Raw genomic sequence first — 27,771 nt, forward strand, 5'->3', positions numbered from 1 at the left:
ACGCTGCCAACCCGCCATCCACACTACCATTCCACACCAACATAAACCGATAACAAGTTTTTCTGATCATCAACTACTACGACTAGACGCTTCCACTACATCACCCTCGCTCGACACCCAAGTGACACGACTACACTCGACAGACGCAGCAGCCGCCGCCGCGCCGCCAACCACTAGTTAGCCACAAATTTCCTTTTGTCTTGTGCTGGCTGCTGCAAGAGAAACGAACAGGTGGCTGCGCACGGCTCACCACCCAACCCACCCACCCACCCACCCCCTACTTCACTTTGGTCAACGCCGCAATCGTTTGCTGATCCACGCGCACACGCGCGTTAAACTCGACCCCGCGCCGACCGCTGTCTCTCCATTGCTGCTGCTTACCCGACGCGCGCTGCACAACTTGGACTGGCCAACCTGCATCTGCGGCCTTTTCAAAAGCCTCGACTTGCCAAGGTGGATATAGCCATCACAAAGCAAAAGACATCCAATCTAGCCTCGCTCGACACATCACCATGTCCCTCTTTGGCCAGACAAAACGGCACATTCCCCCCGGCCCAAGACGGTCACCGCTCCCCATCTTCACTGGCGACAATGAAAAGTTTGGCTTGTCGTCGCCCACGACGCCGACATTTGGCGGTGGATCGCGATGGTACACCATTGTCGTCCTCCCCATCCCCCATCTCCCCTTCCTGTCTCGCGACCAGCCAGGCAGCGGCTTGAGTAATGGCCTAGGAGCACCCAGGTCATATTATGCCCAGCCCCGACACACTCGCTTCGTACGCATTCCAGTGCCCATCCCACCAAAGATTGTCGCTCGAATCTCGAGGTTCCACCCCGTCATCAAGCTCGCCCTGGCAGCCGCAAGCCTCATCGGCCTCATCTTCCTCCTCGTCGGCTTCAGATCGCAGCCCAGCGGCCGCAGCGGTTGGAGCCCACCCTTCACCGACCCCAGCACGCTCGTCATCACCCCCGAGGAAGCTGCAAAGATCTGGGAGTGGGAGGTCCTTAGTGGTCATCACCCGAGCGTTGCCGATGGTGAATTTTGTGACCGCCATCGTGTTGCTGACTTTCTTCAGTCCCCGCCAGCGTCCCTATCGAGGCCGGCCTCGTCAACCCCATCGTTCCGCAGGCGCTGCTCACTGCCAGGCAAACTACCGACAAGCCCGCTGCTCTGCAGCAGGCTCGGCTTCAGCAGGCTACACCTTCCAATCACAAACTTGTCGGCAAGGGGCCCGAGCGCTCCTATTTGAGCCCATGGGACACGGTCCTTGAGAACCCAGGATTTCCACCCCGTCCTCTACCCGGCTCGACCATCGACCTGGACATTATCCTGCAGAAGTGCGACTTTGGAACCAACAAGGTAGGTAGGCTGGAGTTGTGACGAAGAGGCGACTTGCCCGCAGCGATGTAGCACCGCTTACACATTTCCGCAGTATGTTCGGGACTGCCTCGAGCTTTTGCGTATCGGCGGCAACTTGGACAATGGCAAGCGCGTGAGGGATGCGGCCCACCTCGCCTCGTTCAAGCAATCGTTTATCGAGAAGCCGTTCACTGTTCCCGACCTCACCGATGAGTGGACTCCCGTCCCGCCTGCGACTATCCCCCGCGAGCCCAACCTCTCGCGGACAGCCCTCAGCCTGGGCCCCCCTATCCCAGTGTCTGAGCCATTCATCGAGCGCGACGACCCATGCGACGCCGACCACCCTCGTCTGTTCCACATGTTCTGGGCTGGACCCTTCAGTGACAAGCCGTACATGGCCATCATGTCGTTCCTCTTCACCCAGAACCTCGGTCTTCACCGTCCCGCATCAGACTCAAGCGATGTCGTCCAGTCGACATGTCGCTCGCAGTTCTGGGTCTGGATCAACCCCGGTCCGGCTGCCGCTGTCCCCAACCCCTCGGCCAAGCGCGAAATGTTTGAGCAGCTCGCCACCAACCCCTGGTCTGCGCCTTTCCTCCACGAGCGCTTCCGCGACGTCGTAAAGTTCAAGATGTGGAACACTACCGAGCAGCTGGATGGCGTCGCCGAGCTCCAGCCCTACTGGCGCAAGCTTTCCATCTTCAACTCGGGCGGCAATGTGTACAAGGAGTCCAAGTCCAAGAAGTCGACAACAGCCAAGGAGACCTCCAAGGTTGATGGCGACGACGAAGACGTCGAGGTCGAGGTCGACACCAAGACCAAGAAGGATGGCCTTTTCGAGAAAGTTGGCTCAACCTCAGAGTCGGACTATGACCGTCTCTCTGTCATCCTCTCCGACCTGGCCCGTTTCGTGGTTACCCACCGCTTCGGCGGCATCTACCTCGATGCCGACACTCTCTTCCTGCGTGACTGGGAGGAGCTCTGGAACTACCGTGGCCAGTTTGCTTACCGATGGAGTTGGCACACAAAGTACAACACGGCTGTTCTCAAGCTGCACAAGCACTCGGCTCTCAGCTCCTTCCTCTTCAAGACGGCCCTGGAGAATGGTCTCGACTTCCACCCCATGACTGTCACGAGATATCTCCAGGACGCTGGTCTCGACAGGCTCTTGTTCCGCATTCCCGACGCCCTCTTTGACCCGGCGTGGATCAACATGGAGCGCTACCAACGTGACAGGCCGCCATTCCCCTACTTCCCAGAGTGAGTGGACAAGCTTGTCATTGTTGTGATCACTAACACCTCTAGGTTCTCCTACTTCTTCTCCAACGACAAGTTTGAGACTGCTGGCCCAGAACAGCTCGGGTTCGATGGCTTCTTCAAGGGCGCGTTCTCGTACCACTTCCACAACTTTTGGTGGCTGCCCTTCGACCCCTCCCGCAACTGGCCCGACCTTGGTCCTAGGTTCTCCAAGGGTGATGCCGTGCTCCGTGAGGCACAAAGACAGGCTGCGCTCTCTTCGCGGGAGGCGGCAAAGAGCCAGCGCTCAGTCAGGTCTTCCCGTGGTGAGGAGGTTGCCGAGGGCGATGACGAGCCGGCAGATCTCTTGGCCGACCAGGCCGACTTGAGCTGGTCGACTGTTCTCAAGAGGACATTTGAGGCCTACTTGCGTGGGGAGCGCCCCAACATGTACGGCGAGTGGATCAAGTGGTAGAAGGGGGGTAGAGGCGGAGGAGGAGGAGGAGGAGAAGGGAGGAAGAGGGTGGGCGGAGCTCTCATTAGGGATTACTAGGCTGCGACTCTGACATGGGGTCGTGCAGTTAATAGACTACAATTTGCATGAAGACTTGGACAGAATTGACTTGTCGACAGGAATGACGTCGAGCCAAAAGGACTTGAAGATGAGCCCTGTTTCCTTTGACCTGCCACGTGACTTTACCCCCGCCCAAAGCTCCACGCTCTCACTTTAATTTTCACCCCCATGTTTCAAATCTTTGAGCGTAACGGCTTTGGACGAGTTTTCAGTGGCCACCGCGAACCGTGGGCTACAGGCTGCTGCTGCTGGCTGCTCGCTGCTGGGTGCGCCGCCGCCGCCGCGACACTTCTCACTTGGCTGCACACACTCTCCTATCGCGTTCATCTCCATTCTTTACTTCTATTGTACAAGTCTCGCCTCCCCCTTTCGCGTCTTGTCAATTGTTAAAAAGCGGTCGAGCAGCACCGCATAAAAGTTTCCTTCCCCCCCTCCAACTTCCCCCCTCTCATCCCCCGCACAACCCAAAATGGCTCCCTCCGCCTCGAAGCAGAAGCGTCTCGCAGAGAAGGCCGCCAAGGCCAGCAAGAACGGTTCGGTCAAGTCGACCCCCGCCGCCTCGACTGCTGGCGACACCCCCGCCATCAGCGCCAACGGCTCGTTTGCCGACCTTAACGACGCCCAGGCGCAGATGAAGAAGCTCACCCTCGCCACTGACCGTAGCGCTGTGAGTTGAGCTGCTGTCGCGCGCGGTGGCGGCGGCGCAACCTGCCAGCTTGTTATACTGACACCCTACCCAGTCCGGTGTCCTTGTCTCGGACCCCAAGTCGCGCGACATCAAGATCGACCAGTACACGCTCTCGTTCCACGGTCGTCTCCTCGTCGAGGGTGCCGAGATTGCCCTCAACTACGGCCAGCGGTCAGTGCTGAAGCGTGCGGCGGGAGACATAAACTGACAGCGCCGATAGCTACGGTCTCCTTGGTGAGAACGGTTCGGGCAAGTCGACCTTCTTCCAGTCGCTTGCGGACCGCGACGTCGAGATCCCCGAGCACATTGACGTGAGTTTTGGAAAGAGTGGTTTCCTTCCGGAGCCGAAGTTTTAACGCACCGCCCGCAGATCTACCTCGTCTCGGGTGCCGCCGAGCCTTCGGAAGTCAACGCCGTCGACTACATTGTCAACTCGGCCAAGGAGAAGGTCGCCCGTCTCGAGCAGCTCGCCGAGGACCTCGCTACTGCTGACGAGGTCGACGAGCTCCAGCTCGAGATGATCTACGAGGAGCTTGAGGAGATGGACCCCTCGACCTTCGAGGCCAAGGCCGGTGCCATTCTCTCGGGTCTCGGTTTCGGCCCCAAGATGCTCGCCAAGCCCACGAAGGACATGTCTGGTGGTTGGCGTATGCGTGTCGCCCTCGCCCGTGCTCTGTTCATCAAGCCCCACCTCCTCATCCTTGACGAGCCCACTTCGCACTTGGACCTTGGCGCCGTCGTGTGGCTCGAGGCTTACCTCGCCACCTACAACCACATTCTTGTCCTCACTTCGCACTCGGCCGACTTCATGGACACTGTGTGCACCAACATGATCGACCTCACCCCCAAGAAGACCCTCACCTACTACGGTGGTAACTACACCACCTACGTCCGCACCAAGGCGGAGAACGAGGTCAACCAGATGAAGGCCTACACCAAACAGCAGGAAGAGATTGCGCACATCAAGAAGTTCATTGCTTCGGCCGGTACCTACGCCAACTTGGTCAAGCAGGCCAAGTCGAAGCAGAAGATTATCGACAAGATGGAGGCCGCTGGTCTGATTGAGAAGATTGAGCAGCCCAAGCTCCTCCGCTTCAACTTCGAGGACATTAAGAAGCTCCCTCCTCCTATCATTGCCTTCAACGACGTTGCCTTCTCGTACTCGGGTGAGAAGGCCGACTTCCTCTACAAGGGCCTCAACTTTGGTATCGACATGGACTCGCGTATCGCCATTGTCGGTGACAACGGTACCGGCAAGTCGACCCTCCTCAACCTTATCACTGGAGACCTTAACCCCGTCGAGGGTGAGATCAAGCGCCACTCGGCTCTCAAGCTCGCCAAGTACTCGCAGCACTCGGCCGACCAGCTTCCTTACGACAAGTCGCCCGTCGAGTTCCTCCAGAGCATGTACCGCGAGAAGTTCCCCGACAAGGACATCCAGTACTGGCGTCAGCAGGTCGGCCGCTTCGGTATCACCGGTGCGCACCAGACCAACCCCATCAACCAGCTCTCGGACGGTCTCCGCAACCGTGTCTGTTTCGCCCAGCTCGCCATGGAGCACCCCCACGTTCTCCTTCTCGACGAGCCTACCAACCACCTCGACATGGCCTCGATCGACTCGCTTGCCCGGGCAATCAACGAGTTTGAGGGTGGTGTCGTTATCGTCTCGCACGACTTCCGTCTTATTTCGCAGGTTGCCCAGGACCTGTGGGAGGTCAAGGACCGCCAGGTCGTCAACCTTACCAAGGACGACGTTACCATTGTCGACTACAAGCGCTCGCTTGCCAAGCGCTCGCAGGCGCAGATTGAGAAGGCCCAGCTCCTCTCCAAGACGGCTACCAAGGGTATTGCCTAAGCGGGAGAGTGTTGTGGGTGGCCGTGTGTCGTCGCTGCGCGGCGCGTGGGTGGGCGCCGGCGCCGTGGCACCCCGCCTCGCCGTCTGGATGGGGCGGGTACAACCAGTGTTGTCGAGAGCATAGACTGCATCAATTACAATTTCGCGCCTTCTTTTCCATCCCCCCAATAGTGTCTTGCCCGAGTGGGCGGGCGTGTAGAATTGAGATGCACTGTTACGGAGACTGCGAGCGGCGAGCACACGGTGAGCACACGAGCGAAGCGAGTGTGCGAGGGCATGAGGAGCGACGAGCTGGTGTGGCGCCATGTCAGAAAAGCGATGGAATGTGGCAGGACGGCCTCATAGAACTGCCACGACCCAGCCTCCCCAGCCCCCCCGCGTGCCATTTACTCTAACATGCATGATTCTGCCCGAAATGCTTGTACTACAACGTGCTCCTACTGCTCCTTCTCAATAATGGTGAGCACGCTCTCAATGGCGCCAATGGCGTGGTCACACTCCTCCTTGGAGACGGTGAGCGCGGGGATGAGGCGCACGGCGTCCTTGCCGGCAGTGAGGGCGAGCACGCCGCGCTGGCGGAGGAGGGTCATGACGCGGGCGGGGTGGGCCTCGTTCTTGAAGGGAATACCCCGGATCAGGCCGCGGCCGCGGGTCTCGTCCTTGATCAGGTTGGGGAAGAGCTTGGGCAGGCGCGCGACCAGGCCGTCGAGGTGCGCCGACACGTCCTTGATGTGCTGCTTGAACTCTGGCTCGGAGAGGCGGCCAAGCACGTAGTGTCCGAGACGGGTGGCCAAGGGCTGGCCGCCAAACGTGGTGCCGTGGCTTCCGACGCCGATCGCGTCAGCGACCTCGTCACGCACCAGGATCGCGCCGATAGGGAAACCGTTCGCGAGCGGCTTGGCCATGGTCACAATGTCGGGGTGGCTCGACTGGGGCAGCGCAGCGTGCGCCCACAGGTCGCCGGTGCGGTAGAGGCCGCACTGGATCTCGTCGTAGATGAGCACTGCGCCGACCTCGCGCGCGCGCGCGGCGACGGCAGCGAGGAACTCGGGGCTCGCTGTGCCGATGCCGCCCTCGCCCTGGATGGGCTCGACGATGACGCCGCAGGTCGACTCGTTGATCAATGCGTCGATAGTCGCCTTGTCGGCATTGTTGTACTCGCCCACGTGCACGTCGGGGACGAGCGGCGTAAACGGCGCCTGGTACTTGGGGTTCGTGGTGACGCTGAGCGCGCCAAAGCTGCGACCGTGGAAGCCGTTCGAGAAGCACACGATGCCGGTCTTGGTCTCGCCGCCGCGGTCCTTGCCGACCTTGCGGGCAAACTTGAGCGCGCCCTCGTTGGCCTCGGTGCCCGAGTTGGAGAAGAAGACCTTGGCGCCGGGTGCGCCGTCGGTCTTGGACAGGCCGAGGGCGCCGGCGTCGCGCGTCTTCTCGACGAGGGATTTCGCGAGCTCGCCGGCCCACTCGTTCCAGTACACGTTGGACGCGTGGGAGAGGATGCCGCTCTGCTCGGCGAGGATCTTGTTCACCCCGTCATCGGCGTGTCCGAGGGCCAAGACGGCAATGCCAGCCGCAAAGTCGAGATACTCGCGCCCCGCGGAATCCGTCAGCTTGAGCCCCTTGCCCTGCTTGAAGAGGATGGGCGGGCGCGCGTACGTGTTGAGCAGGTACGACGAGTGCTCCTTGATCAGGTCGTGGGTCGACTCGGGGGCAGTGTCGGGGTGGGTTTCGGCGAGGTACGAGGTGTTGGGCTGAGGGGGTCAGTGTTCGAGCAAAGCGAGAACGCGGACTGCCAAGTCCGGTGTGTCGGACAAGGCGATAAGGTGTGGGAGGGGCAGAGAGCTGGTAGCGAGCGAGCGAGCTCAAGCCCCAGCGAGCGAGGAGCACAAGAGCTCGTCGCGTAGCACATACACAGCCTCCTCGTGCCCACTGCACACTATGCCAGCAACGAGCCCGAGGCGGGGAGGTATCCCGAGGTCGCCGCGGGAGCCCTCCACCAACTGCCTCAAGTCGCCCCGCACCCATCGCACCTATCTCTCCGTCGTCGGCAGCACAACTCACCTTCAATCCCGACGCAGTAGCGTACGCGCGCGCGCGCGACACGCGAGGGATGACCTTGGACAGGCGGGAGACGGACATTGTGGAGGGGGGAGGAGGAACAAGAAGACACGCCGGCCGAGTCGATATTTATGTTGCTGCCAACCGGCCAACTTTTGCGAGCGGCTAGTTGTGCTGTTGAGTCGGCGCGATATGACTCGGGTTGGGGCCGCTTGGCTGTCGGGAGAGTTGCGGTGTAATCCGATTAGGAATGGGAATGGGCCATTAGGCCGGGGGTTCTAATGCAATGTTGCTATTTAACCCCCAACCCAACTGCCGCGGCAGAGTCAGAGTCTGGCTCGACGCGTGCAGCAGACCAGACTCGACTGACTGCTCTCGTCACAACGTGCTGCAATTTAGTGCCAACCCCGAATCTCGCGTCGTGAATGCTGCTTGCATTCTACAGAGTCGAGACTAAGACCCGCCTCATGCCTCTTGCAGCGCTGCATACCCGCTGGAACCAGTGTCTCATGCAAAGGCTCTACGTCATGCCACCCCTTGGTCTGCCACCCACCATGCATGCTGCAGCTGCTGCAGTGAGAAACGAGCTTTGCTTCGCGGGATCAATCAGTCTGCACCTTGCAATCTCCCACGTGAAGGCACTCATGAGCCCCTCGTTGCGGCGGTCTACAGCCTGCCTGCTGCAATAATTCTCAGGTCGTCAACCCCCTCGTCGTGCTCCCCCTCTCCCCCCTCCGTACCCCCTCGCTTCAGACCGTTCCCGTCATCTCTCATCTAGACGACGACGGTCACGACCATCTTACACCACACTTACCACTCCTCTTCTCTTCTTCATCACACCGGGGGCACATGCGTACAGCAGTCTACATCTGACCGCCGACCGACGACGACGACGACGAGGCTAGCCGCACGCACGCACGCGCCGACCTTTCTTATCCCCTCTTGTTCTCTTCACCTCTGTCGACGCGCCGACGTACGTCCGCCGACCGGCAGCATCGTTCTTCTTCTCGGCACGCGCAAGCCAGCACGCCAGCCCCGTGGCCTCTTGTCACTGCGCTCGCTCTGCCAGCCAGAGCAACTACCTGCATACCTGGTGAGTAGGACTTGCTCCGAGGTCAAGCAGCCGGCGCGCTCGCCGCCATCTCGCTGTATCAAGGGGACCGCGCCGTGATGGGCGAGAGTTTGGCCTCTGCACCCCCCCCCCCCCACAGCAGTACATCTCGCCAAACTGCACCCCCATCTCCCTCCCTACACCCTCGGCTGCTCGCCCCCCTCCGCCTCCCAACTAACACCCCAGACCACTTGATACCGCATTCTTGACGCACGCCGCCATCTTCACAATGGACCTCTACACCACCTCGTTCACCTTCAAGCGCACGCCCTCCAGTGCACACCGGTCGCCGTCCCCGCCGCGAGCCCCATCCCAAGGCAAGCCCGGCGCTGCTGCCAGCCCGACCCACTCGCACGGCCTAGGGCCGCAGGACGCCGCCCAGGCTGAGCGCGAATGGGAGGAGGTGCAAAAGTTGTGCAACGACATTACTGCGCGGGAAGGGTGTCTGGTCACTGTCACGCGCGAGTCTGCCGCTGCCGAGGGCCAGACGGACGAGGTGCCGGGCCTCGGACCGTCCGTGTTCAACTTTCACATCTCGGGCGGATATCAGGCCGTCATGGGTGCGCGTGGTGCCCTGTTGCGCGAGACGCCGCGCGACAACCGCACGACGCTCAAGGTCGCCCGCTCCGACATTCTCGAAAAGCCCCTCGCGCCAATGTCGCCCCTCAAGGCAGACGTAAAGCACCGTCTTGACGAGATTGCCTCGGACACTCGCGCACACATTGCTGTGCTCAACACTGAGATCCCGGGCTCGGCTGGCGCGAGCGGCGCCGTGCTGGCCACGTCCGACCCCGACGCGGCCAAGGACGAGCAGCAGCCATCGCCAGAGTCGACCGAGCAGCCGTCGCCTGTTGACGCAGCCGCCAACGGCACGCCTTCAGTGCCTTCCTACAGCCTCGAGACTGAGCGCATGTGCGAGCTGGTCATCACTGGCTCGGTCGAGAGCATTGAACTCGCCAAGGTCCGACTCTTAGTCGTGCTGGATGAGCTCTCGGGTCTGCACTCCGAGGCATGTGATATCGATTACAAGCTCCATGCGATTATCGCCGGGCGTAAGCGATCTGTCATCCAGTCGATCCAGGAGGAGACGGCGACGAACATTTACTTCCCCACGCCACTGGTTGGCGTCCTCAACCCCCCGCAGCCTGGGTCCCAACAGGGCGTAGGCTACAACCGTGTCAATGTCGGGTACGGAGCCCAGGGTGTGGCGCCGCGTATGGGCGGTATCAACTACGCCAGCGGCATGGGCATGGGTATGCCTGCCGTTCCCCCCCCGCACACCCCGCATGGCCCGCCGCCCCCGCAGCGTGGCTCAAACCAGCCAGTCTACAACCCTCAGCAGCACGTCCACTACCCGTACTCGCCCCAGCCGCTGCATATCAACCCCCAGACCACGCGCGGCATGCCGTACACTGGTCCTGGCGTTCAGCAGTGGTCGATGCCGACCGGGCCTGCCGGTCCCCACGGTGGACCTCATGGCGCCCCCCACCCCGGCCCTCACGGCCACGGCCCGCACGCGCCTCACGGCCCCCCTCCCCACCAGCAGGGCCCGATTCAGATGACCCCCACAGGCATGTCAGGCATGAGCCAGATGGGCAACGGTCACGGCGGACCAGGCTTTGGTAACCGTGCCATGGGGTCTCCTATGGGCCAGCCGATGGGCCAGCCAATGATTGGCATGTCGCCCATGGGCTTTGGTCAGAGCCACATGCACGTCTCGATGGGCACCGCGCCCATGGGCGGTATGCCTCTCGGCCCCGGCGAGATGGGAATGGGACAGTTCGGCCAGGGCCCTCACCCCGGCCTCTCGGTCCACTCTGGCGAGCAGGGCATGCTCGGCAAGGCCAGCCAGATCTGGATCACTGGCGAGTTCTTTGGCGTCCAGCGCGCCAGAGACATGCTGCTTACTGTCGCGGTGCAAAAGGTGAGCTGAGCCCAGTAGACGACGCTGACACTCCACAGAGCAAGCTGGTCATCTCCCGCGACACTGCCATTCTCCCCCGCAAGCTCGACTGGCTGTTATCTGAGCGTATTGACGACATTCGCAACATCATGTGCGACAACGGCACCTACATCCAGGTGCCATCAGTCGGCTCCCAGGCCTCCCTGATCACGGTCTTTGGTGACCACAGAGTCAACATTGAGCGCACCATTCGGAGCGTAATGGCTCTCGCTTGCCAGTTCTACGTTGCCAGCTTCTGGCTGTTGCCCGTGTCATTCGACGTCCTCATGCCCCAGGCGACGCTCAACCCACCTCAAATGCAGCCCATTCTGAAGCGCATCTCGCACGCTACCGGCGCTGAGGTCGTCTTCAAGAGCAACTGCTTCGAAATGCACGGCCTTGAGAAGGAGGTCCAAGCTGCCGTGGTCAAGGTCCTCGAGCTTGACGTCATCAAGTCGTTCCACCACGAGATCCGTTTCCAGATTGAGCTCGCCAACGAGCACCGCGAGTTCATCTCGGGCAAGAAGAATGGCAAGATCAACAAGATTATGAAGGTCTGCGGCGTTCGCATCAAGTTTGAGACCTTCAACGACTACAACTTCCTCATGGACATCTCTGGCCAGGACATGGCCGCACTGCAAGGCTTGTCGATGCTCCAGGAAGAGCTGCCTGCCGAAGTGTCGTTCCATGTCCCCGAAGGCTACCACAAGCGCATCATCGGCGTCGGCGGCAAGAACATCCAGCGCATCATGAAGATGTACGGCGTGTACGTCAAGTTCTCCAACGCGGAAGAATTTGCCCAGCTCGGCGGATACCTCGACAACGAGGACAATGTCGTTGCGCGCACGCCGGCAAAGAATGCCATCGCCCTCGAGTCGCTCAAGGCCGCTGTCATGGAGCTAGTTAGCCCTAAGGACAAGGACTACACCATCGACAGTGTCAACATCCCCCGCCGTTACCACCGCACTCTTCTCGGCGAGAAGAGCATCTTTATCCACGATATTGAGCGCAAGACCAACTCGACTGTCCGCTTCCCTAACAAGGAGACGGCGTCGGACACGGTCACAATCTTTGGTCCCGAGAGCCAGGTGCACATTGCCGTTGCCATGCTGCTCGACCACGTCCCCTTCGAGGCGGACCTGCACGTCCCACCCAGCGCCGAGCTCACGCGCCTGGTGACGTCGACCGAGTTTGTTCTCTTCACCGAGCGCATCAAGCGCGACCACCAGATTGCCATCTCGCCCTCGCCCAGATTCGGCCAGGGTGACGAGGCCATCTTCAAGTTCCGCTGCCAGCGCAGCAGCATCGACTTTTTGAGCACTGTCCACGATTCGCTCGAAGAGTTCCTCGCAAAGCACAACTTGCAAGTCTACCTCCCGAATGCCCAGAAGCGCGTCGACTCGTTTGCCGACGCCTTCTCACACTTTGACTCCAAGCTGTTGTCTACCAGCAAGGCGGACGGTACCGACGGCGACTCGCGCCCCAACCGCCGCCCCCAGGTGTCCCCTACCAATGTCAAGGCGCTGTTTGACGGCTCGGCTCCCGCTTCGGCGTCGTCAAACGTCCCCACCACGCCGTACGGTGACAACAACCTTGGGTTCGCTGGCCCCCTGGCCTTCAATGTGCCCGACTACTGGCAGCCAGCTGCTCCCGGCGCGCCTCCAGCAGCCCCTGGTGGGCCCTCGGCTCCCGGCGGTCCCAACGAGCTCTCGAAGCGCGGTTCCGACTCGACGCTGGAAGAGAAGCTGCGCAACAGCGGCGGCTCGGTGCACCCGACCCCGCACCACACTCCAGGCCACGCGCACGCCTTGTCCCATAGCCACGCACACCCGTCGCGCGCTGTCGGCACCCGGACCCAGAGCTTAGACATCACGCAGCTCAACTTTGCCCGTGCGCTTGGAGGCCCGCAGGCAAGCTTCGCGCCTGTGCCCCCGAGCCCGACCACCACGAGCTCGCCCAACACGGCCACTGGCACCTACTTCCCGCCAGCCAACGCCAACAACCAGCGGTTCAACTCGTCGACCGTCGACGGCGTGACCCAAGGCTTGGCGAATGTGCAGGTCTCGCACTCGTAAACTGTCTCGATTACTGTACCCTCAGCGATACCTCTCATCGGATTCTCCTCATTTGATGCCCTGTCGCCCTCGTACCCACACTCATTCGACTACCCTGCACACCCCGACACCATCTGCAAATCTAGCCATCTCCATCAACCTCTACCATTACTACCCTGCACCACGCTCACCCCGAAAAACATCACTACCCGCCCGCTTTCTCTTGCGCCAGCCCCAACCGACCAAAAAACCTGCCACTCCGTACAGCTGCTCAGCCCACAAAACTCAATGTGGCTGTTGAGGCGATGCATTTCTGACGTGTACAAACAGTCTAGCGTGGTCTAGATCGACGAGAGGGGGTTGGATTGTACAGGGCGCCCCGGGTCGCCATGATTGAATGAGAGTGTAACTAATGTGATGGATGCTCAAGCTACTCTTCCTTGCCTTCGGCCTCCTTCTCCTTCTTCTTATTGTTGTTGTTGTCTGATGCAGTAGGTGTAGGGTTCTTGGGGAACCACTTGTTTGTAATCTTGCCGAGGATATTGACGGCGCCTCCGTCCTGGATATCCTTGACCATGCGCTCGACCATGCGCTTGTGCACGCCCTCGGAGAGGACGTCCTTGTTGGCGTGGGCGACGCGGAACGGCGCGCCAAACACCTTCTCGACGTTGGCAGGCAGGTTGACGATTGGCCCAAAGACGGACAAGAGCGGCACGTGGACCATGCGCCCGTTCTCGGCCCAGTCGAGCCACTCAAACCCGCCCGTGCTCTTACGCGCCAGGTCGGCCGGCGCGTGCCGGCTCAGCGGGCCAAAGTCGTAGATGCCGTCGTCGCCCTCCAGCTCCTCCTGGTATCGACCGACGACGCCCTCAGTCGTGCCCTTGACGTAGACGATCGAGTATGGGCTGATGCCGACACGCAGCGCCTCGAACGGCGCGCGGACGGCGTCGGCCAGCGTCCACGCCGGCGAAGGGGTTGGTTTGCCGTCTGGCGTCGAGCCGCCGCGTAGCCGCGCGAGTGCGTCGCTCTGCGTCGTCTGCACCGCCACCCGCTTGCGCAGACACCACATGCGGCACATTGCCGGCGCGTCAGCCTGCTGCGAGCACCACGTGAGGCACTTCTCCTTCGGAGGAGTCACGGCTGGCACGGCGTGTCGTGCTGGCGCCGCGAGGTGGAATGAGGCGGGAGGGGCGGCCAGCTGCTCGACCGGCTCGGAGGAGCTAGGCGTCGAGGAGATGGAGGACGACTCGCTTTGCTTGGAAGCAAGGGCCGATACAGTTGACGGGCGTGGCCCGGCCGCGTCGGCGATCAGCCGCGCCGTCAAGGCCGCGCGCCCCTCGACCTCCTCTGCCAAGGCTTTGCGCACCTTGGCGGCCTCCTCGTCGGATCCCAACGGCTGGGACATGATGGGGAGGGCAACAGGCTTGCCATCGTTGTCCACTTGGACGGGAACCCAGGTGAACGTTTTCGGTAGGTCGCCCGGCTTCAGCGACTTCTGTATCGATACGTTAACTCCCGAGCCTCGGTTGAGGGACGAGGTGACCATCTGGCTGAGATTGGCTGCGTGCTTGCCGACAGAGTCGGGTATGCGTGGAGTGCCAACAACCTTGCCATCGGGGCCGATGGGCACGGGAATAAACGTTTTATTGCCGTTAGGTTTGACGGCCATAGCCTGGGCAACGATCGGGGGCGGGGGCACGGTGGAGTCCACAGCGGCAGTCGGACCGAAGGCGCCCGTCGACACGACGCCGCCACCGGCTTTGGCAAATGTTGCAGCGGCGGCCGAGTCGGACGGTGGCGGCGGACGCGCCCGCCCGATCTTGCGCACGTCCTCGAGTAGACCAGCGGTGAGCTGCGAAGCTTGGTCCTGCGGGACGTTGGGTGGCAGTCGCGGTTGGCCAACTGGCTGGCCATCAGGGCCCACAGGGACGGGCACGTAGTGAATCACCTCGTCAACTTTGTGACTCAAGCCGTTTCTCTGAACCGCTTCATGGCAAAGGCGCACGGAAGTCGGTCCGCGCGTCCGAATGGCTCGAAGCAGTTCCGCAGAATGGTGCACCGCCGTGTTATTCGGCTGCTGCGCAACGGTGGGAGCTACGCCGATCTGGTTGACGGGGATGCCCAACTCGTTGACGGGGACCGCGATCCAGTGGTGCCGTTCTTCATGGTCTGACTTTGCGCCATTCGGATAGTATGGGATCGAGGCCCAGCCAGGACGCGAAGGGAGCAAAGACATGTCACCTTGCTTCGACGGTGCCAAGTCCGTACTGCCCTCGGGCTGGCGGCGGCCAAACGCCTTGATCAGTGCGGCGTTGAACTGCCTCGCGTCCGCGGCGTCGGCGGGCCGGAGGGATCCAACGCCCTCCGGATCCCTCGGCAGTCCATTCCTGTCCACGGGCACGAGAACGAATTTTAGCAGGTCGTCTGCCTCGGACCACACGGCGGTGCTGTTCTTGGCGTGGACACGGGAAGCAGCCCAGGCGACGTTTGCCTTGATGGTCGCTGCCACGTCGGGGGGTGTGCCCGGTGGCAAGAAGATCTCGCCAACGTCGCCGTTGGTGCCAATGGGTACGGGCACATAGTGCACTTGGCGCTGTGGCTCTGCGACGGAGAGGTGCATGTCACCGTCGCTCGCGGAGGGCAGGCGTGATGGCACCTGCACACCCTGCGGAGTAGGAAGGGCGAGGAACCGCAGGTTGATCTTCGGCACGACATAGCTGTACCCCTTGACGCTCGAGTCTTTGAGAATGTCTAGTGCGGTGAAGTGCTCGATAGGCCGTGTTGGTGGCAACTTGGCGGCGAGGACGTCGGCTGCCGTCGGAGGCTGCGTCGGCAACGGTGGCGGTGCGCTGCCGCTTGCTGGCGGCGGCAAGTCTTCTGGCGGTATGGCCATTGTAAGAGTGTCGTGAGCGCGATTGCGCGGGTCGTGAAATGCGTCTGTCTATATGAGATGAAGAAGAAAAGGAAGGCGGAGTGATGGGGGGTGCGGGGTACGCGTGTCGTCGCGGCTCCTATGCTCGCCCTCTGCCGACTCGTCGAATTACAAAGAACGACAATGGGTGTAGGTGGGTGGAATCGGGGGGAAGTGTGTTACGTAAAGAGGCATAACTGGGGGTAATATATAGCATACACTGTGGGGCCATTTCCTCATTGCCACCCAGGCAGTGCACGGTTACGGCCGGCCAAGACTGGCAGGCAGACAGCCAGCCAGGCACTGTGCACCTTCTGGATGGTGCGCGGTGCTCGCCGGGTCGCCCCCCCCCCCTTTGTCTCGTCAGGCCCCCTCGTTCCTCGTCACCGGGCTGCCAGCCGCCGCCGCCGCCGCGCGACCCGTGGCAATTCATTTCTGTTTACACTGCCACGTCGTAAAAAGAGTTCACATTTGAAACAAGCAACAACATCTTGCTTGTGCAATCTCCCACTCACTCTCAACCTAACACCCCAACACCACCCCCACACACACACCAGCCAACATGGACATGGTCGGATACCTCAACACGGCGCAGGAGCACGTGCGCTCCCTCAAGGAGACGCGTCTCGGCGCCTTCCGCCCCGTCGGCGAGTTCTTTGACGTGACTCGCATCTCGCGTCCAAAGGACTGGAGCGACTACATGAAGCGCGCGAGCTACAACATGTGAGCAGAGAGCGAGCACTGGCGTCGGCAGGTGCAACAAGCAAGGAGCAGTCGGTGGCAACGAGGTCGGCGGCAACTACGGCGTGGAGCACGTCGGCCACCGACGACACCGACGTACGCGTGTCGCACAGCCTCCACCCAGCCTGACTTCCTCCGACGACCGCGGACCATACTTGCCCGCCCAACATACCGCTCACTGCGCACTGTGAACGCGGCTGACACTCCCCAGCCGCTACTTCTCGGCCAACTACGTGATCATCATCGCGCTGCTCGCCGTCTACTCGCTCATCACCAACCCCGTCCTCCTCATTGCCCTCGGCTTCCTCATCGGAGGTTTCTTCCTCATCAGCCGCTTCGGTAAGTGGTGCACTGGTGGGAGCCGGCCGGCTCGCCGAGCTCACCGAGAGCCGACGAGCTGCTCCACCTATGACCTATGTCTTACGGCACGGCTCACACTGCTGCAGTGCCCGAGCCCATCGAGTTCAACGGCAAGACGATCACCCCCCAGAACCTGTACACGACACTGTTCGTGATCGGTACGTTACTTGCGGCGTCTTTGAGATCCGCGCTGATCCGCGTTCTCCCAGGTCTTCCTCTCCTCTACTTCTCCGCGCCATTCTCGACCTTCTTCTGGCTCGTCGGCTCGTCGGGATGTATCATCGGTGCCCACGCTGGATTTCTTGAGCCTGGTGTCGAGAGGTGGGTGTTGTTACGAGACTTAGGAAGCGGCACTGACGCGACACAGCGAGTATGCCGGTCTCGAGACGGTCTAGACTGGCTGCCAAGGCCCGATTACTGCGGCGCAAGATGACTGGTGTGCCGCAGTCTGAATAGCTGTGACTCTGTGGCCCCACCATCTAGGTGCCATGGAACACACACACACATAGACTGGCGTTGGTGCCTCACCACCAACGCGTGTATCTTTCTGTTGAGGCGTATGCATATAGCAGAGACTCGGAGTCGACGTCGGCGGTCGGTCGGGGCTCGCGATGGGAAGTGGGAGTGGGTGGGTGGGTGATTCCAGCGGGGGCAAAATCCCGAGAGCCCCTGCCAGCCAGGAGTTGTCGCTTATCGCCCCAAGTAGATTGGTCGAGGTGACGTCGTTGACCCAGCGTGTGTCCGTGGGAGCCGGAATAGCTGGCGATGGGAAAGTTGGGACGGACGGTCCGATCAGGATGGCACTGGATGGCATTCGCCGATGGAAAGGACGAGCAAGCTGCTGCACGCATTGGACACTAGCTAGCCAGCCCCACACACATCTTCTCAACTCCCACGACACCTGTTCACTTCTTCTTCCACTTCACTCACCCCCTCACTCACCCATCTCACCCACCACCACATCCACACAATGGCCAGCAAAGTCTGCACCTTTGAGAACCAGCTCTCGGGCTCGGCGTCCAACGGCGCCCCCCAGGCCCACAGCCACGACGGCGGCCTCGCCCACTCGCACGACCACGGACCCAACGAGCACGGCCACACGCACGAGATCATGGAGCATGCTGGTGAGTGCGGTGGTGGTGGTGGGCCGTACCTCATCCTTATCTCTCCGGCGCGGCGTCGGCTACCTCGCCCAAGCCTCGGCACCAGCTGACAAAACCTCCAGGCAAGTTCTCGGAGCGCGACATGCCCGACTACTCTGGCCGTGACTGGAAGGAGCGCGCCTTCACCATCGGTATCGGAGGGTGCGTTGCTGTTGCTGTGCTGAAGCAGAGCTGACACCCCCAGCCCCGTCGGCTCGGGCAAGACTGCGCTCCTCCTCGCCCTGTGCCGCGCCCTGCGTGACACGTACAACATTTGTGGGTAGCTTGGAGGTGAGCACTGCTAACCACCAGCCGTGGTCACCAACGACATCTTCACGCGCGAGGACCAGGAGTTCCTGATCCGCAACGAGGCGCTGTCGGACAAGGCGCGCATCCGCGCCATCGAGACTGGCGGCTGCCCTCACGCCGCAATCCGCGAGGACATCTCGGCCAACCTCCACGCGCTCGAGGAGCTACATGCCCAGTTCGACACGCAGCTCCTGCTTGTCGAGAGTGGTGGCGACAACCTCGCGGCCAACTACTCGCGCGAGCTGGCCGACTACATCATCTACGTGGTGGGTGGATCGCGGAGGAAGGTCGCTCACTCTAGATCGACGTTGCTGGTGGTGACAAGGTGCCCCGTAAGGGTGGCCCCGGCATCTCGCAGTCGGACCTGCTCGTCATCAACAAGGTAAGCTACGAGTTGGTTGCCCGACAACAACAGCTCACACCCACGCCAGACCGACCTCGCGCCCCACGTCGGCGCGTCGCTCGACGTCATGCGCCGCGACGCCGCGCTGATGCGCGAGAGCGGCCCGACGCTCTTCACCTCAGTTCGCCAGGGCGACGGCGTGCAGGACGTGGTTGACTCGATCCTCGCCGCATGGAAGGCCAGCGGAGCGTCCAAGTTTGGCACGCCGCTCGCCAAGTAGACATGTAGTCGTCAAGTAGACAAGCAAGTAGTTGCCGAGAGACAGTGGGCGCGTCAGTCAGACAATGCAATGCACGAATGAAGCATGCTACTGCTGCTGCATGCGTTGGAGCGGCGAGGTCCGCCGCCTGCCCACGCAGTTATCATCATTTGAGTTGTGGGCAAGCTGTTGTTCCAGTCTCACGCAGAGTCAATCAGTTGTGTGCCGACCGGCCATGAGTTGTTTCGGCCGCCTGCTCGCTTGCCCGGCTGTGCCATGCCGCCCACTGCACTGGTGGTAGGTATCTTTGGTCTGTGGAGTGGCCCCTTCTATTCCGTCCTTTATGGATCGTCGCAGTCGACTTGTTCTTCTTCTTCTCGTCGTCGTCGTCGTCGCGTCGCCACTACCATCACTAGCATCACTTGTAGTGATAAAACCCACTGTTTGTGTGTGTGTCTGCCGTCGTCGTCGTTCCTCTGCCCGACCTCGTCTCCGTCGCCTCATTCAGCGACGGGTGCAGTTTCGTCATCACTGCCTGCCTGCCTGCTCGCCTCGATTCCATTCCTCGCCTGGCTCAAAACACTCGTCTCTTTCGGCATCATCATTCATCACCTCGACACGCGCTGCACACAACCGTAAGTACGCTCGCGGCAAGGCAAGCCTGCTCCTTGCCCGGCCTTGCCTGCCCGCTGACGACCCAGACCTTCCCCTCCCCGACACACCACGCACCAGTTTTAGCGCCGCCGCCTTCGTGCGGGACGATCACGCGCGCGCACCACTCGCGCGACTCGACTCGCTCGCCCTCGCTCCGACCGGGCCTGCAGTCGCCTTCCCTCGCAGTCTTGCCTCTTGCTCACCTGGCCCTCCCGACACCACACGCCAGACGAGCATCGCAGAGGTTGAGAGAGAGTGAGTAGGACAACCCCCTGCAATTCTACTCGCCGCCGCCGCGCGACCTCCACTTTTGGCGGTCCACACCACCGCGCGCCTTCCCTCGTCCTTGTTCTCAGATCCCATCACTCCTCCACCCAATTCTTCCCACCCATGCTTCTCTCCCCTTGCCTCGCGCTACTACACTGAGCGAGCTGGCCAAGAGTGATACCACTCCACTCGCGCATACGCCCGCCCGCGCGACCCTGCACGCGCTCCACACGACGCGTCGCTGACACATTCAAGAGCCCCATTGTTCTAGGCCTCGAGACCAACCCCCACCCCCGCCAATCACAATGGACCAGCCACACCCCCACGCCGGCCCGTCTTCGCGCTCCGGGCTCGTGTGGACGCGTGATGGCCCCGTGCTCAAGATGGAGGACGCCGTCGTCGAGACTGTGTAAGTCGTTGAACGCGACACGCCCGCTGACAACTGAAGCGTGACCCACACGACGCGCACGACGACGTCGTTCGCGCCCATTCCCCTCCCCCGCATCCCGGTGCCCGATGCCATTCCCATGCCGACACACCTCTCCTCGTCGGAGGGCTACCCGCTCGCCAACGAGCCCACGCCCGACGACATGCGCTTCGTCGCGCTCACTCTGGGCGGGCGGCGCGTGCTGGTGCAGGAGGACGGTAACATTCTGCCCGACGACGCGGGCATCCCCGGCGAGACGTGTGGCCCGGGCTGGACGCGGTCGTACCCCTCGAGCGGGAACGACGAGCGCGTCGGCCTCGCGGGCTACCTCAACAAGGTCAAGAGCAAGGAGGTGCGCAAGCGCCCACACGAGAGGAGTCGTCCCGTGACGGTTGTAGGGAGCAGCAGCGGTGCTGACGCCCTCGACGAGGGTGGTGTGAGGAAAAAGATTCGCGCAAGCGAGGACCTCGCATCGCCACCCGATGCTAGTGGTGCCCTGCTGTCCCCTCTTCCCTCGCCTGGGGCAGAGGACCGCGAGCTCTCGCCGTCGTCGTCGACGCCCTCGCTCGGCTCGGGGCTTGAAGTCGCCACACTCCTGAGCTTGCCGTCTATTGTGGCCCACTTTGAGCTCCTTCCCTCCAAGGTCCAGCAGCACGTGCTCATGCACCTCTTCCGGCGGTCGCGCATGCCGACGATTCAGAGGATCTCGGCGTTCGCGTCCACGGCGCTCAAGCGTGACTTCTTGGCCCTCCTACCCCACGAGATTGCGGTGCAGGTGTTGCGCAAGGTTGACGTCAAGAGCCTCGCCGCCTCGGCAAGAGTCAGCAAGAAGTGGCGCAAGATGGTCGACAGCGAGCGGTCCGTGTGGCGCACTCGTCTCGTCGAGGACGGACTGTGGTACGGCCACGGGGTCGAGAGCGAGGAGGAGATCAAGATCCAGCGCCGCTTTGAGACGCTCGACTGGAAGGCGAGCAGACATCGCGCCGTGTCCAAGAAGGCTGGTACGCCCAGCGAGGACGAGTCGATGGTGTCCGTCACCAACCAGACGGCGTACATGCTTTCGGTGAACGATGCGCCACCGCCACCACCAGACGACCGCCCAACTCCGCTCAAGCACATCTACCGCCGCCGCCACGTCTCAAGTCGCAACTGGCTCAAGTCGAGACCGCAGCACACGTCGTTTGCGGGCCACGGTACCAACGTCGTCACATGCGTGCAGTTTGACGAGGACAAGATTGTCTCGGCGTCAGACGACCACTCGATCAACATCTACTGCACCCGCACTGGCCAGCTCAAGAAGCGTCTTGACGGGCATGAGGGCGGCGTCTGGGCACTCGAGTACAAGGGTGACACCCTTGTTAGTGGGTCGACGGACCGTACCGTCCGTGTTTGGGATCTCGAGTCGCTCCAGCAGTCGCACGTCTTCTTTGGCCACACGTCCACAGTTCGATGCCTGCAGATTGTCGAGCCTGTCTTTGACGAGGCGACGGGCGAGTACCAGCCCCCATACCCCATGATCGTCACCGGATCAAGAGACGCGTCTCTGCGAGTCTGGAAGCTTCCCAAAAAGGGCGAGCCGGCGTACATGTCGTCGAGCCGCGGCTCTGACGCCCATGTGCCGCCAGAGCAGAACCCTTTCCATGTCCACCACCTCGAGGGACACTCTGAGGCTGTTCGCGCGCTCGCGGCTCACGGTCGCATCTGTGTGTCGGGATCATACGACAAGACTGTTCGAGTGTGGGACATTGTCAAGGGCACGTGTATCCATGTGCTGTTTGGCCACGAGCAGAAGGGTGAGGACATGTGCCGGTTGGCATTGCTAACAACCATCAGTCTATAGCATCGTCTATGACCGCTTCCGCAACCGTTGTGCCTCGGGCTCGATGGACAACACGGTCAAGGTCTGGGACATTGCCACTGGAACATGTCTACACACGTTAACTGGTCACACTTCGCTCGTCGGATTGCTGGGCGCATCGCCAAACTACATTGTGTCGGCCGCGGCCGACGCATCACTACGCGTCTGGGACGCCAACACGCACGAGCTCAAGCACGTCCTTTCATCGCACGCAGCAGCCATCACCTGCTTCCAGCACGACGAGACCAAGGTTGTGAGCGGTAGCGACGGCACCCTCAAGCTGTGGGACATTCGCACTGGCCAGTGTGTGCGTGACCTCATTGTTGGCATCTCGTCCGTGTGGCAGGTGGCCTTCCACGGTAACCTGCTAGTCGCTGCGTCCAACAGAGCCGGTAACACGGTGTTTGACGTCTTTGACTTTGGCGCGGAGCCAGACCCATCCGGCGTCGACAACGAAAGACTCGACAGGCTGCGCCGTCCACCCTGGGAGAGGGGCAACCCCAGAGAGCCCCAGACGTACCAGTCAGACGATCTCCAGGACCTCGAGCTCGACTCTGTGTCCACACGAGACAGCCGCGTGCCGTCGCCCGACACTGCCGAGATGCTGCGCAAGCTCGGCGTCAGTCCACAGACCCGGCGGTCAAACCGCTTAGCCGGTCGCACGGGGATTACCGACATGCTTCGCATGAACCGGACGAGCAGTGGTTCGCCGGGCGGCACCGCGACGACATCGTCGACCCAAGGCGCGTGGGGAGCGACGGCGACCCCGACGGCGGCCGACGACGCTGCTACCAATGGCGGCGATGTCAGCATCTCTGGCGACGTCGACATTGACGACGCCGGGGGTGACGGCTCTGCTGGGGTCAGCGGATCGAGCGAGGAGCAGGATGAGCTGTTCCCCGACGAGGATGCGGTGATGGCTGAGGACATGGAGTAGGCGTGTGAGTGGGGTTAGTAGCAGGCATTGAGAGGGAGAGAGACGAGCCGAGCAGCCGTCGGGATCCATCGCGCATTCGCATCATTGAGGTTCAGTGTGAGTATCTAGTGTATTGTTCTTCATGTAAATAATCAGTCCGTCTACGAGTCGCGTCGTCGCGTCGTCCTTGATCAGCATGCACGGTCGTGAGCATTGAGCGAGTGCCGAGAGGAGCGTGCGCCGCGCGCCGCGGCTCACGGGAGCGGTCCGTGTCTTGACGGCAGTCGGGGAGGGTAAGTGCCTGGTCGAGGGGGTGTGGGACCTGGTGTCGTGATGGTTGGTGGGCACCACGACGACACAACAACGCCGCCGACACTGCCCCGGCTCCAGCTAGGCCCCATCTGCACCGCTTTCGAGATGACACTGCACCGCCTCGTCGCTATCACCTCGACAACAGTAGCATGTCGAGGGGTTGAGGGGCGTGGGCGACACGACAGGGGCAGGGTGATAGGCGATAACGAGTGGGCAGGTTGGCGGTGGGGGTGGTGTGCTGGCCTCGAGTGGTGGCGAGCGAGGTGAACGCTGCACGCAGTGTCGCAAGTCGCGCCGCCGTACGTGGCGTGTCGTGGTGGGTGGGCCACGAGCCCAACGACGAAGTGTACGTACATTCCCACGACGCCGCCGACGACGAAGAGGACGACGCCTCGGACGCGTCGACGACACGGCGGGTGGGTGGCAGTGCGCACCGCCCCGCCCCGCCTGCAACTGCCTCCGGGAGGGGTGGTGGCAGTATCCAGCCGGCGCAGGTAGGTAAGTGGTCTAGAACAGCGGCTCGGGACGGCGGTCTGGCCGTCTGGCCGTCTGGGAGCGCACGGCACGACGGCCGCTCCGCGACAACAGAGGTACCGTGATCGCCGCACGTCGCCGCGGCACGCCGCTGCACCGCACCGCAGAACAGATCCGGGTGCGTGCCTTCGGGGAGCGGGAGTTGGCGACGCGTCGACACGGCGCGGGGGGGCGGCGCGGGGTTGCTGCGCAAGGGAGTGGCACTGCGCGACGAGCCAAGCGTATCCCGCGGTGAAGGAGGGGGGGGGAGGCGTGTTTGCGAGCGCACTGCCAGCGCAGCGGTGTGGTCTGCCGCGCCACGGTGGCGGCGCGGCGCGGCGCGGTGCGCTACGTTGACTGCACTGGCGCGTACGGCAGCTGGGAGGTGGGCCGGTGCTGCAGCGGGGCGATGCCACGTAGCAGGACACCCGAGGTGAGGCCTGGGAGCTGGGCACACCTGTTGCGGAGGTCAGAGTCGACTGGTAAGGCTGTTCTTGGTAAGCTTCGCCGCGCTGCTCCCTCGGAAAGCGATGGTGAGAGGCTACTGGAGAACTCGATTGCTCTGCCTTGCGAGCGGCGCGGTGCTACGTCCCACCCGTTCTTGCAGCCGGTGCGTGTGCGAAGGCGAGACGGGACGCAGAGTCAGCTTGTAGGCCGTCACCCAATTCGTCGCGTGCGGATGTCAGCATGTGGAAGTGTCTGTCAGCTGGTGAGCATGAGCGCCGGCGAGGACGACGCCGTACGTGCGCGAGCCAATCGATCTCGACGCCGCTGCCGCGTCGGAACAGCTCAGAAAGGAAATGGACAAGTGTGCGATATCATCCCCGACCACGCGCGACACGTTAATGAAGTCGGACCAACCTAGAAATTAGCCTTTTAGCTTGACTGGATTAGAGTTTGCGTCCGCGACAGAAACAAACTGTAAACTGGTGGTGCGCAGTACGTGACGGCGGGGCTGGGGTTGATGGTGAGCTGAGCTGCACGAGTAGTGCGATGCATAAGCGGTCGTCCGTCTGGCGGTTTATTGTGGGGGAAGAGCAGACCTGATGCCAATGCCACTTGTCCCTCCGTCCCACCGCGGATGAGTCGTGCGTGCGCTCCATGACCTCTGCACCGCCTCCTCGACGCGTCGTCCATCCGACGGAAGGGGAGACACATTGCGACGACATGGACGCCCGCGAAGACGGGAGGAAGGGAGACCGGGCTTCTCGGGACGGGGACGCGCGCGCGTCCGTTGTCTTCGGCAGAGGATGAGCATCGATTGCTCGTCTTGCTCGACCAAGAATGTAAGGCTGGCAGGGTCAGTTGGACGTTGCGTCATCATATGTTATCCTGCTACACGGAGATCACTTGATAGCTGTCGATTGGGGGCGAGGGGGAGGGGTTGCCCAACCCAACCTATGATCGGGGAGGAGTGAGCGACCGTTGACACGTCGCATCGCCGAGTACCGTTCCTCTCGGTGGAGCGTCAGTACTTACACGCCATGAAGCATTACGTGCATTGGGCAGTACGTCTCAGTGTTCCGTCGTCGCAAGCACACCAGGGGCAGGGGGGAGGCCAACTTGCCAATACGCCGGGCGTGTTGGCGCAGGCGTCTTGTACGCCAGCCACGGCTTCGAGTGAAGGAGGGGAACGACAGGGCCATCTTTCGTCCGTCTCGGAGAGGAGGCCACCGAGCTTGTCATCCCAGACACCCGCGCAGGAAAAGGACACATCGAGGCTCACGACGTGCTTGTCGTCGTCCTCCACTAAGTCGTTAGTCGATCCAGCGCTTCGAGGTTTCGCTCGCCACTTCGTCGAGTGAGGAGGAACGAGCGGCAGGGTTCAGTCTCGACGAGCTCGGGGAAGACGTCGACGTGCTTATCGTCGCACGCACACCCAGAGGAACAGGACCCCGCGAGGGGTACAACTCGCTCTCCCCGGACATTTTGCTTGCGAGGGCGCTTTGAGAACCATCGTACGCCACTCGCCACTCGCCACTCCTTCGAGCGAAGGGGACCGAAAACCCCCAACGGCAGGACCAGCGAGTTGTCGAGCTCGGACAAGGGATCGAAGAGCCTGCCTCTGCACGCACTACGCCACCCAACAGGAACAAGACGCCGTGAAGGAGCCGTGTCACGTCTTTGACGATTGACCATCGATTCCCGCATCCCAAGAGGCGTTTGCGCGCACGCCGCGGGATACCATGAAGCCCACGACGCGCGCGCTCGTCGTCGTCGATTGAGAGACTTTGGTCGCTTCCGGCGGGTTTGAACAACAGCGTCAATGGACGCAGTTCCCTCGTCGCGGTCAGTCTCTTGCCCCTTTGTCTGCTGCCGTGAGCTCGAGTGTCAGACGGAGCCCTCCGAGCGGATCAGACAAATCATGACAAACGTCTGGGATACATACCCCGAGCTGTTGACGCAGGCGTGTCGACACGAGCCGGCATACCGCAATTATGGTCACCGGTCAGTCTATCTCGAGCATTGCTTTTGTCAACGATGGCAGAGGATTGGCGAGCACCTCGTTGCACTCCGAATGTCATTATTATAATTAATCAGTCGCATTCTACACTGCCGCGTCAAACAAGCCTAGAACTTGGCCGGGTACCTACAGAAGGCGCCACCACGCCCGTGTCAGATCTCTCGTCAGGTCTTGGACACCCGTGCGTGAGGCAGTAGGGAGCCTCGATCTCGGGGAGCGGATGCGGCAGTGTTCTTCCTTCCAGCGGCACCGTAGGGTGCGGGTAGTACTTGAGAGGGAGATGTCGAGTGGCGGAGCCGCGGCTGTGTGAATGAATGGGGTTGCGCCCGCTGCGCCAATCAGCGCTCTCGTCCACGGCCAAGAGGGGGCCAGGTAATTGAGAAAAGAAGGCCATGGGGAGAACGAGAGGGGCTGTCTACTGTCACTACCGGGCTCTCGCCGCCTCTCTAGCACACACGGCACATGAAGAGAAAAGTGTTCAGATTTTAGCACGTAGAGTAGCACTGGACGGCATACAGGTGTACCAATTGTGCGATGGTGTACGAGAACAGAGTGGGCGCCCATGGCATGCCAAGAAGGCCGCCAGCCCGCCACCGAGTTGAAGGCCGCGACCAGCTCGTAACGCAGGTCCTACATCCGAGCAACCGGCCCCCGCGCTCGCCCCCCGCGCAGGCGAGCGCGCGCACGCGGCGTCGAGTGGACAAGGTCCAAGGGGGTGGGGAGCAGCGCTAGTGGGTGGTGGCGCCATCGTGCACGGACGACTACGACGACGACGACGCCGCATCTTGCACCCGGCAGATTGGGTCGAGTCGACTGCGCACGCCACGTTGCCTGGCGTCGTGGGTGTGTGTGCGTGCTGCTGCGGGGTCAAGGGGCCGGCGAGGCGGACGGCGCCGACGAGAGGTGGGCGTGGCGGGTGAGGCGGGCGAGGCTGGGCCGTCAGGGGAGCGCGAGGGGTCTGAGGGGTCTTGAGGGGTCTGAGGGGTCGGTGGGGTCGTCCTCGCAACCGCTGCTCGCGTCCTTCCACAGACGTAGGACCAGCACAGCACAGTCAGCGGCACGTACACACACTACATACGGGCGAAGCCACTGACCCGTTCACACGCCGAGTTGGGTATGGCGCGATTTTTCAGAGTCGCTGTCCAAAGCGTTGTCGGCGATCACATGTCCAACGCTGTGCACCACAATAGCACGATTGTTTGATCGATACGCGGCGCGTGATTGACGTCACGCTACACCGGACTACACGTCATGGGCGCCGCGCGATGGCATCGATGCAGAATACCGAGCTGTTACGACAGGCTCGCTCCACACACGCCGAAACTGCAACGATTGCGATTGCGCTTCGGAATCGTACTGGTCACGAGCCTCGAGGTATCCATGTATCGGATAGTGGATGGATATGGCTCGGATATAC

General features: G+C 61.9%; 8 protein-coding genes across 9 annotated transcripts; 6 read left to right on the forward strand and 2 right to left on the reverse strand.

The window, feature by feature from the left end:
* Positions 1 to 56: 56 nt before the first annotated feature.
* LOC62_02G002845 (uncharacterized protein) lies at positions 57 to 3,090 on the forward strand. The gene is made up of 4 exons (XM_062769368.1): positions 57 to 1,035; positions 1,077 to 1,360; positions 1,434 to 2,620; positions 2,666 to 3,090. Exons 1-4 carry the CDS (start codon positions 513 to 515, stop codon positions 3,069 to 3,071), a joined length of 2,400 nt encoding a protein of 799 aa, XP_062625352.1. The 5' UTR covers positions 57 to 512; the 3' UTR covers positions 3,072 to 3,090.
* Positions 3,091 to 3,499: 409 nt separating this feature from the next.
* Positions 3,500 to 5,936, forward strand: SPBC16H5.08c (putative ABC transporter ATP-binding protein). The gene is made up of 4 exons (XM_062769369.1): positions 3,500 to 3,837; positions 3,911 to 4,029; positions 4,079 to 4,169; positions 4,229 to 5,936. Exons 1-4 carry the CDS (start codon positions 3,640 to 3,642, stop codon positions 5,711 to 5,713), a joined length of 1,893 nt encoding a protein of 630 aa, XP_062625353.1. The 5' UTR covers positions 3,500 to 3,639; the 3' UTR covers positions 5,714 to 5,936.
* A 158-nt stretch (positions 5,937 to 6,094) lies between these two features.
* On the reverse strand, positions 6,095 to 7,904 carry arg-8 (Acetylornithine aminotransferase, mitochondrial). Its single transcript, XM_062769370.1, has 2 exons — positions 7,775 to 7,904; positions 6,095 to 7,464 (listed from the first exon to the last, which is right to left on the reverse strand). The coding sequence occupies exons 1-2, from the start codon at positions 7,850 to 7,852 to the stop codon at positions 6,151 to 6,153; spliced, it is 1,392 nt and encodes a 463-aa protein (XP_062625354.1). The 5' UTR covers positions 7,853 to 7,904; the 3' UTR covers positions 6,095 to 6,150.
* A 1,207-nt stretch (positions 7,905 to 9,111) lies between these two features.
* On the forward strand, positions 9,112 to 15,862 carry mug60 (KH domain protein; the record flags this gene model as incomplete). The annotated part of the gene is made up of 2 exons (XM_062769371.1): positions 9,112 to 10,806; positions 10,845 to 15,862. 2 exons carry the CDS (start codon positions 9,112 to 9,114, stop codon positions 12,897 to 12,899), a joined length of 3,750 nt encoding a protein of 1,249 aa, XP_062625355.1. The 3' UTR covers positions 12,900 to 15,862.
* LOC62_02G002849 (uncharacterized protein) lies at positions 13,309 to 15,771 on the reverse strand (the record flags this gene model as incomplete). Its single annotated transcript, XM_062769372.1, has 1 exon — positions 13,309 to 15,771. One exon carries the CDS (start codon positions 15,769 to 15,771, stop codon positions 13,309 to 13,311), a length of 2,463 nt encoding a protein of 820 aa, XP_062625356.1.
* Positions 15,863 to 16,268: 406 nt separating the features above from the next.
* Positions 16,269 to 17,472, forward strand: SPCC306.02c_1 (PRA1-like protein). 2 transcript variants are annotated; one of them, XM_062769373.1, is made up of 5 exons: positions 16,269 to 16,512; positions 16,742 to 16,869; positions 16,977 to 17,048; positions 17,100 to 17,211; positions 17,258 to 17,472. In XM_062769373.1, the coding sequence occupies exons 1-5, from the start codon at positions 16,352 to 16,354 to the stop codon at positions 17,283 to 17,285; spliced, it is 501 nt and encodes a 166-aa protein (XP_062625358.1). In that variant the 5' UTR covers positions 16,269 to 16,351; the 3' UTR covers positions 17,286 to 17,472. The 2 variants fall into 2 exon arrangements, with proteins under 2 accessions (XP_062625358.1, XP_062625357.1); XM_062769374.1 differs by having other exon boundaries at positions 16,977 to 17,211.
* Positions 17,473 to 17,761: 289 nt separating this feature from the next.
* On the forward strand, positions 17,762 to 19,051 carry SPCPB16A4.05c (urease accessory UreG-like protein). The gene is made up of 6 exons (XM_062769375.1): positions 17,762 to 18,014; positions 18,116 to 18,194; positions 18,238 to 18,308; positions 18,345 to 18,607; positions 18,643 to 18,723; positions 18,773 to 19,051. Exons 1-6 carry the CDS (start codon positions 17,861 to 17,863, stop codon positions 18,962 to 18,964), a joined length of 840 nt encoding a protein of 279 aa, XP_062625359.1. The 5' UTR covers positions 17,762 to 17,860; the 3' UTR covers positions 18,965 to 19,051.
* Positions 19,052 to 19,554: 503 nt separating this feature from the next.
* Positions 19,555 to 23,086, forward strand: CDC4 (Cell division control protein 4; the record flags this gene model as incomplete). The annotated part of the gene is made up of 5 exons (XM_062769376.1): positions 19,555 to 19,578; positions 19,645 to 19,852; positions 20,120 to 20,273; positions 20,313 to 22,084; positions 22,125 to 23,086. The coding sequence occupies exons 3-5, from the start codon at positions 20,170 to 20,172 to the stop codon at positions 23,084 to 23,086; spliced, it is 2,838 nt and encodes a 945-aa protein (XP_062625360.1). The 5' UTR covers positions 19,555 to 19,578; positions 19,645 to 19,852; positions 20,120 to 20,169.
* Positions 23,087 to 27,771: the final 4,685 nt, after the last annotated feature.

The sequence above is a fragment of the Vanrija pseudolonga genome, chromosome 2 (genome assembly GCF_020906515.1).
Source record: "Vanrija pseudolonga chromosome 2, complete sequence".
NCBI classification, from domain to species: domain Eukaryota; kingdom Fungi; phylum Basidiomycota; class Tremellomycetes; order Trichosporonales; family Trichosporonaceae; genus Vanrija; species Vanrija pseudolonga.

Excerpts from the sequence above, each read along its gene's own strand:
- LOC62_02G002845 (XM_062769368.1), top strand. The coding sequence starts at position 513 with ATGTCCCTCTTTGGCCAGACAAAACGGCACATTCCCCCCGGCCCAAGA. Across the intron at positions 1,361-1,433 it reads GCGACTTTGGAACCAACAAG|TATGTTCGGGACTGCCTCGA; the intron begins GTAGGTAGGCTG and ends ACATTTCCGCAG. Across the intron at positions 2,621-2,665 it reads CCATTCCCCTACTTCCCAGA|GTTCTCCTACTTCTTCTCCA; the intron begins GTGAGTGGACAA and ends TAACACCTCTAG.
- SPBC16H5.08c (XM_062769369.1), top strand. The coding sequence starts at position 3,640 with ATGGCTCCCTCCGCCTCGAAGCAGAAGCGTCTCGCAGAGAAGGCCGCC. Across the intron at positions 3,838-3,910 it reads TCGCCACTGACCGTAGCGCT|TCCGGTGTCCTTGTCTCGGA; the intron begins GTGAGTTGAGCT and ends CACCCTACCCAG. Across the intron at positions 4,170-4,228 it reads AGATCCCCGAGCACATTGAC|ATCTACCTCGTCTCGGGTGC; the intron begins GTGAGTTTTGGA and ends CACCGCCCGCAG.
- arg-8 (XM_062769370.1), bottom strand. The coding sequence starts at position 7,852 with ATGTCCGTCTCCCGCCTGTCCAAGGTCATCCCTCGCGTGTCGCGCGCG. Across the intron at positions 7,465-7,774 it reads CTACTGCGTCGGGATTGAAG|CCCAACACCTCGTACCTCGC; the intron begins GTGAGTTGTGCT and ends TGACCCCCTCAG.
- SPCC306.02c_1 (XM_062769374.1), top strand. The coding sequence starts at position 16,352 with ATGGACATGGTCGGATACCTCAACACGGCGCAGGAGCACGTGCGCTCC. Across the intron at positions 16,513-16,741 it reads AAGCGCGCGAGCTACAACAT|CCGCTACTTCTCGGCCAACT; the intron begins GTGAGCAGAGAG and ends GACACTCCCCAG. Across the intron at positions 17,212-17,257 it reads CTTGAGCCTGGTGTCGAGAG|CGAGTATGCCGGTCTCGAGA; the intron begins GTGGGTGTTGTT and ends GACGCGACACAG.
- SPCPB16A4.05c (XM_062769375.1), top strand. The coding sequence starts at position 17,861 with ATGGCCAGCAAAGTCTGCACCTTTGAGAACCAGCTCTCGGGCTCGGCG. Across the intron at positions 18,015-18,115 it reads CGAGATCATGGAGCATGCTG|GCAAGTTCTCGGAGCGCGAC; the intron begins GTGAGTGCGGTG and ends CAAAACCTCCAG. Across the intron at positions 18,608-18,642 it reads CCGACTACATCATCTACGTG|ATCGACGTTGCTGGTGGTGA; the intron begins GTGGGTGGATCG and ends CGCTCACTCTAG.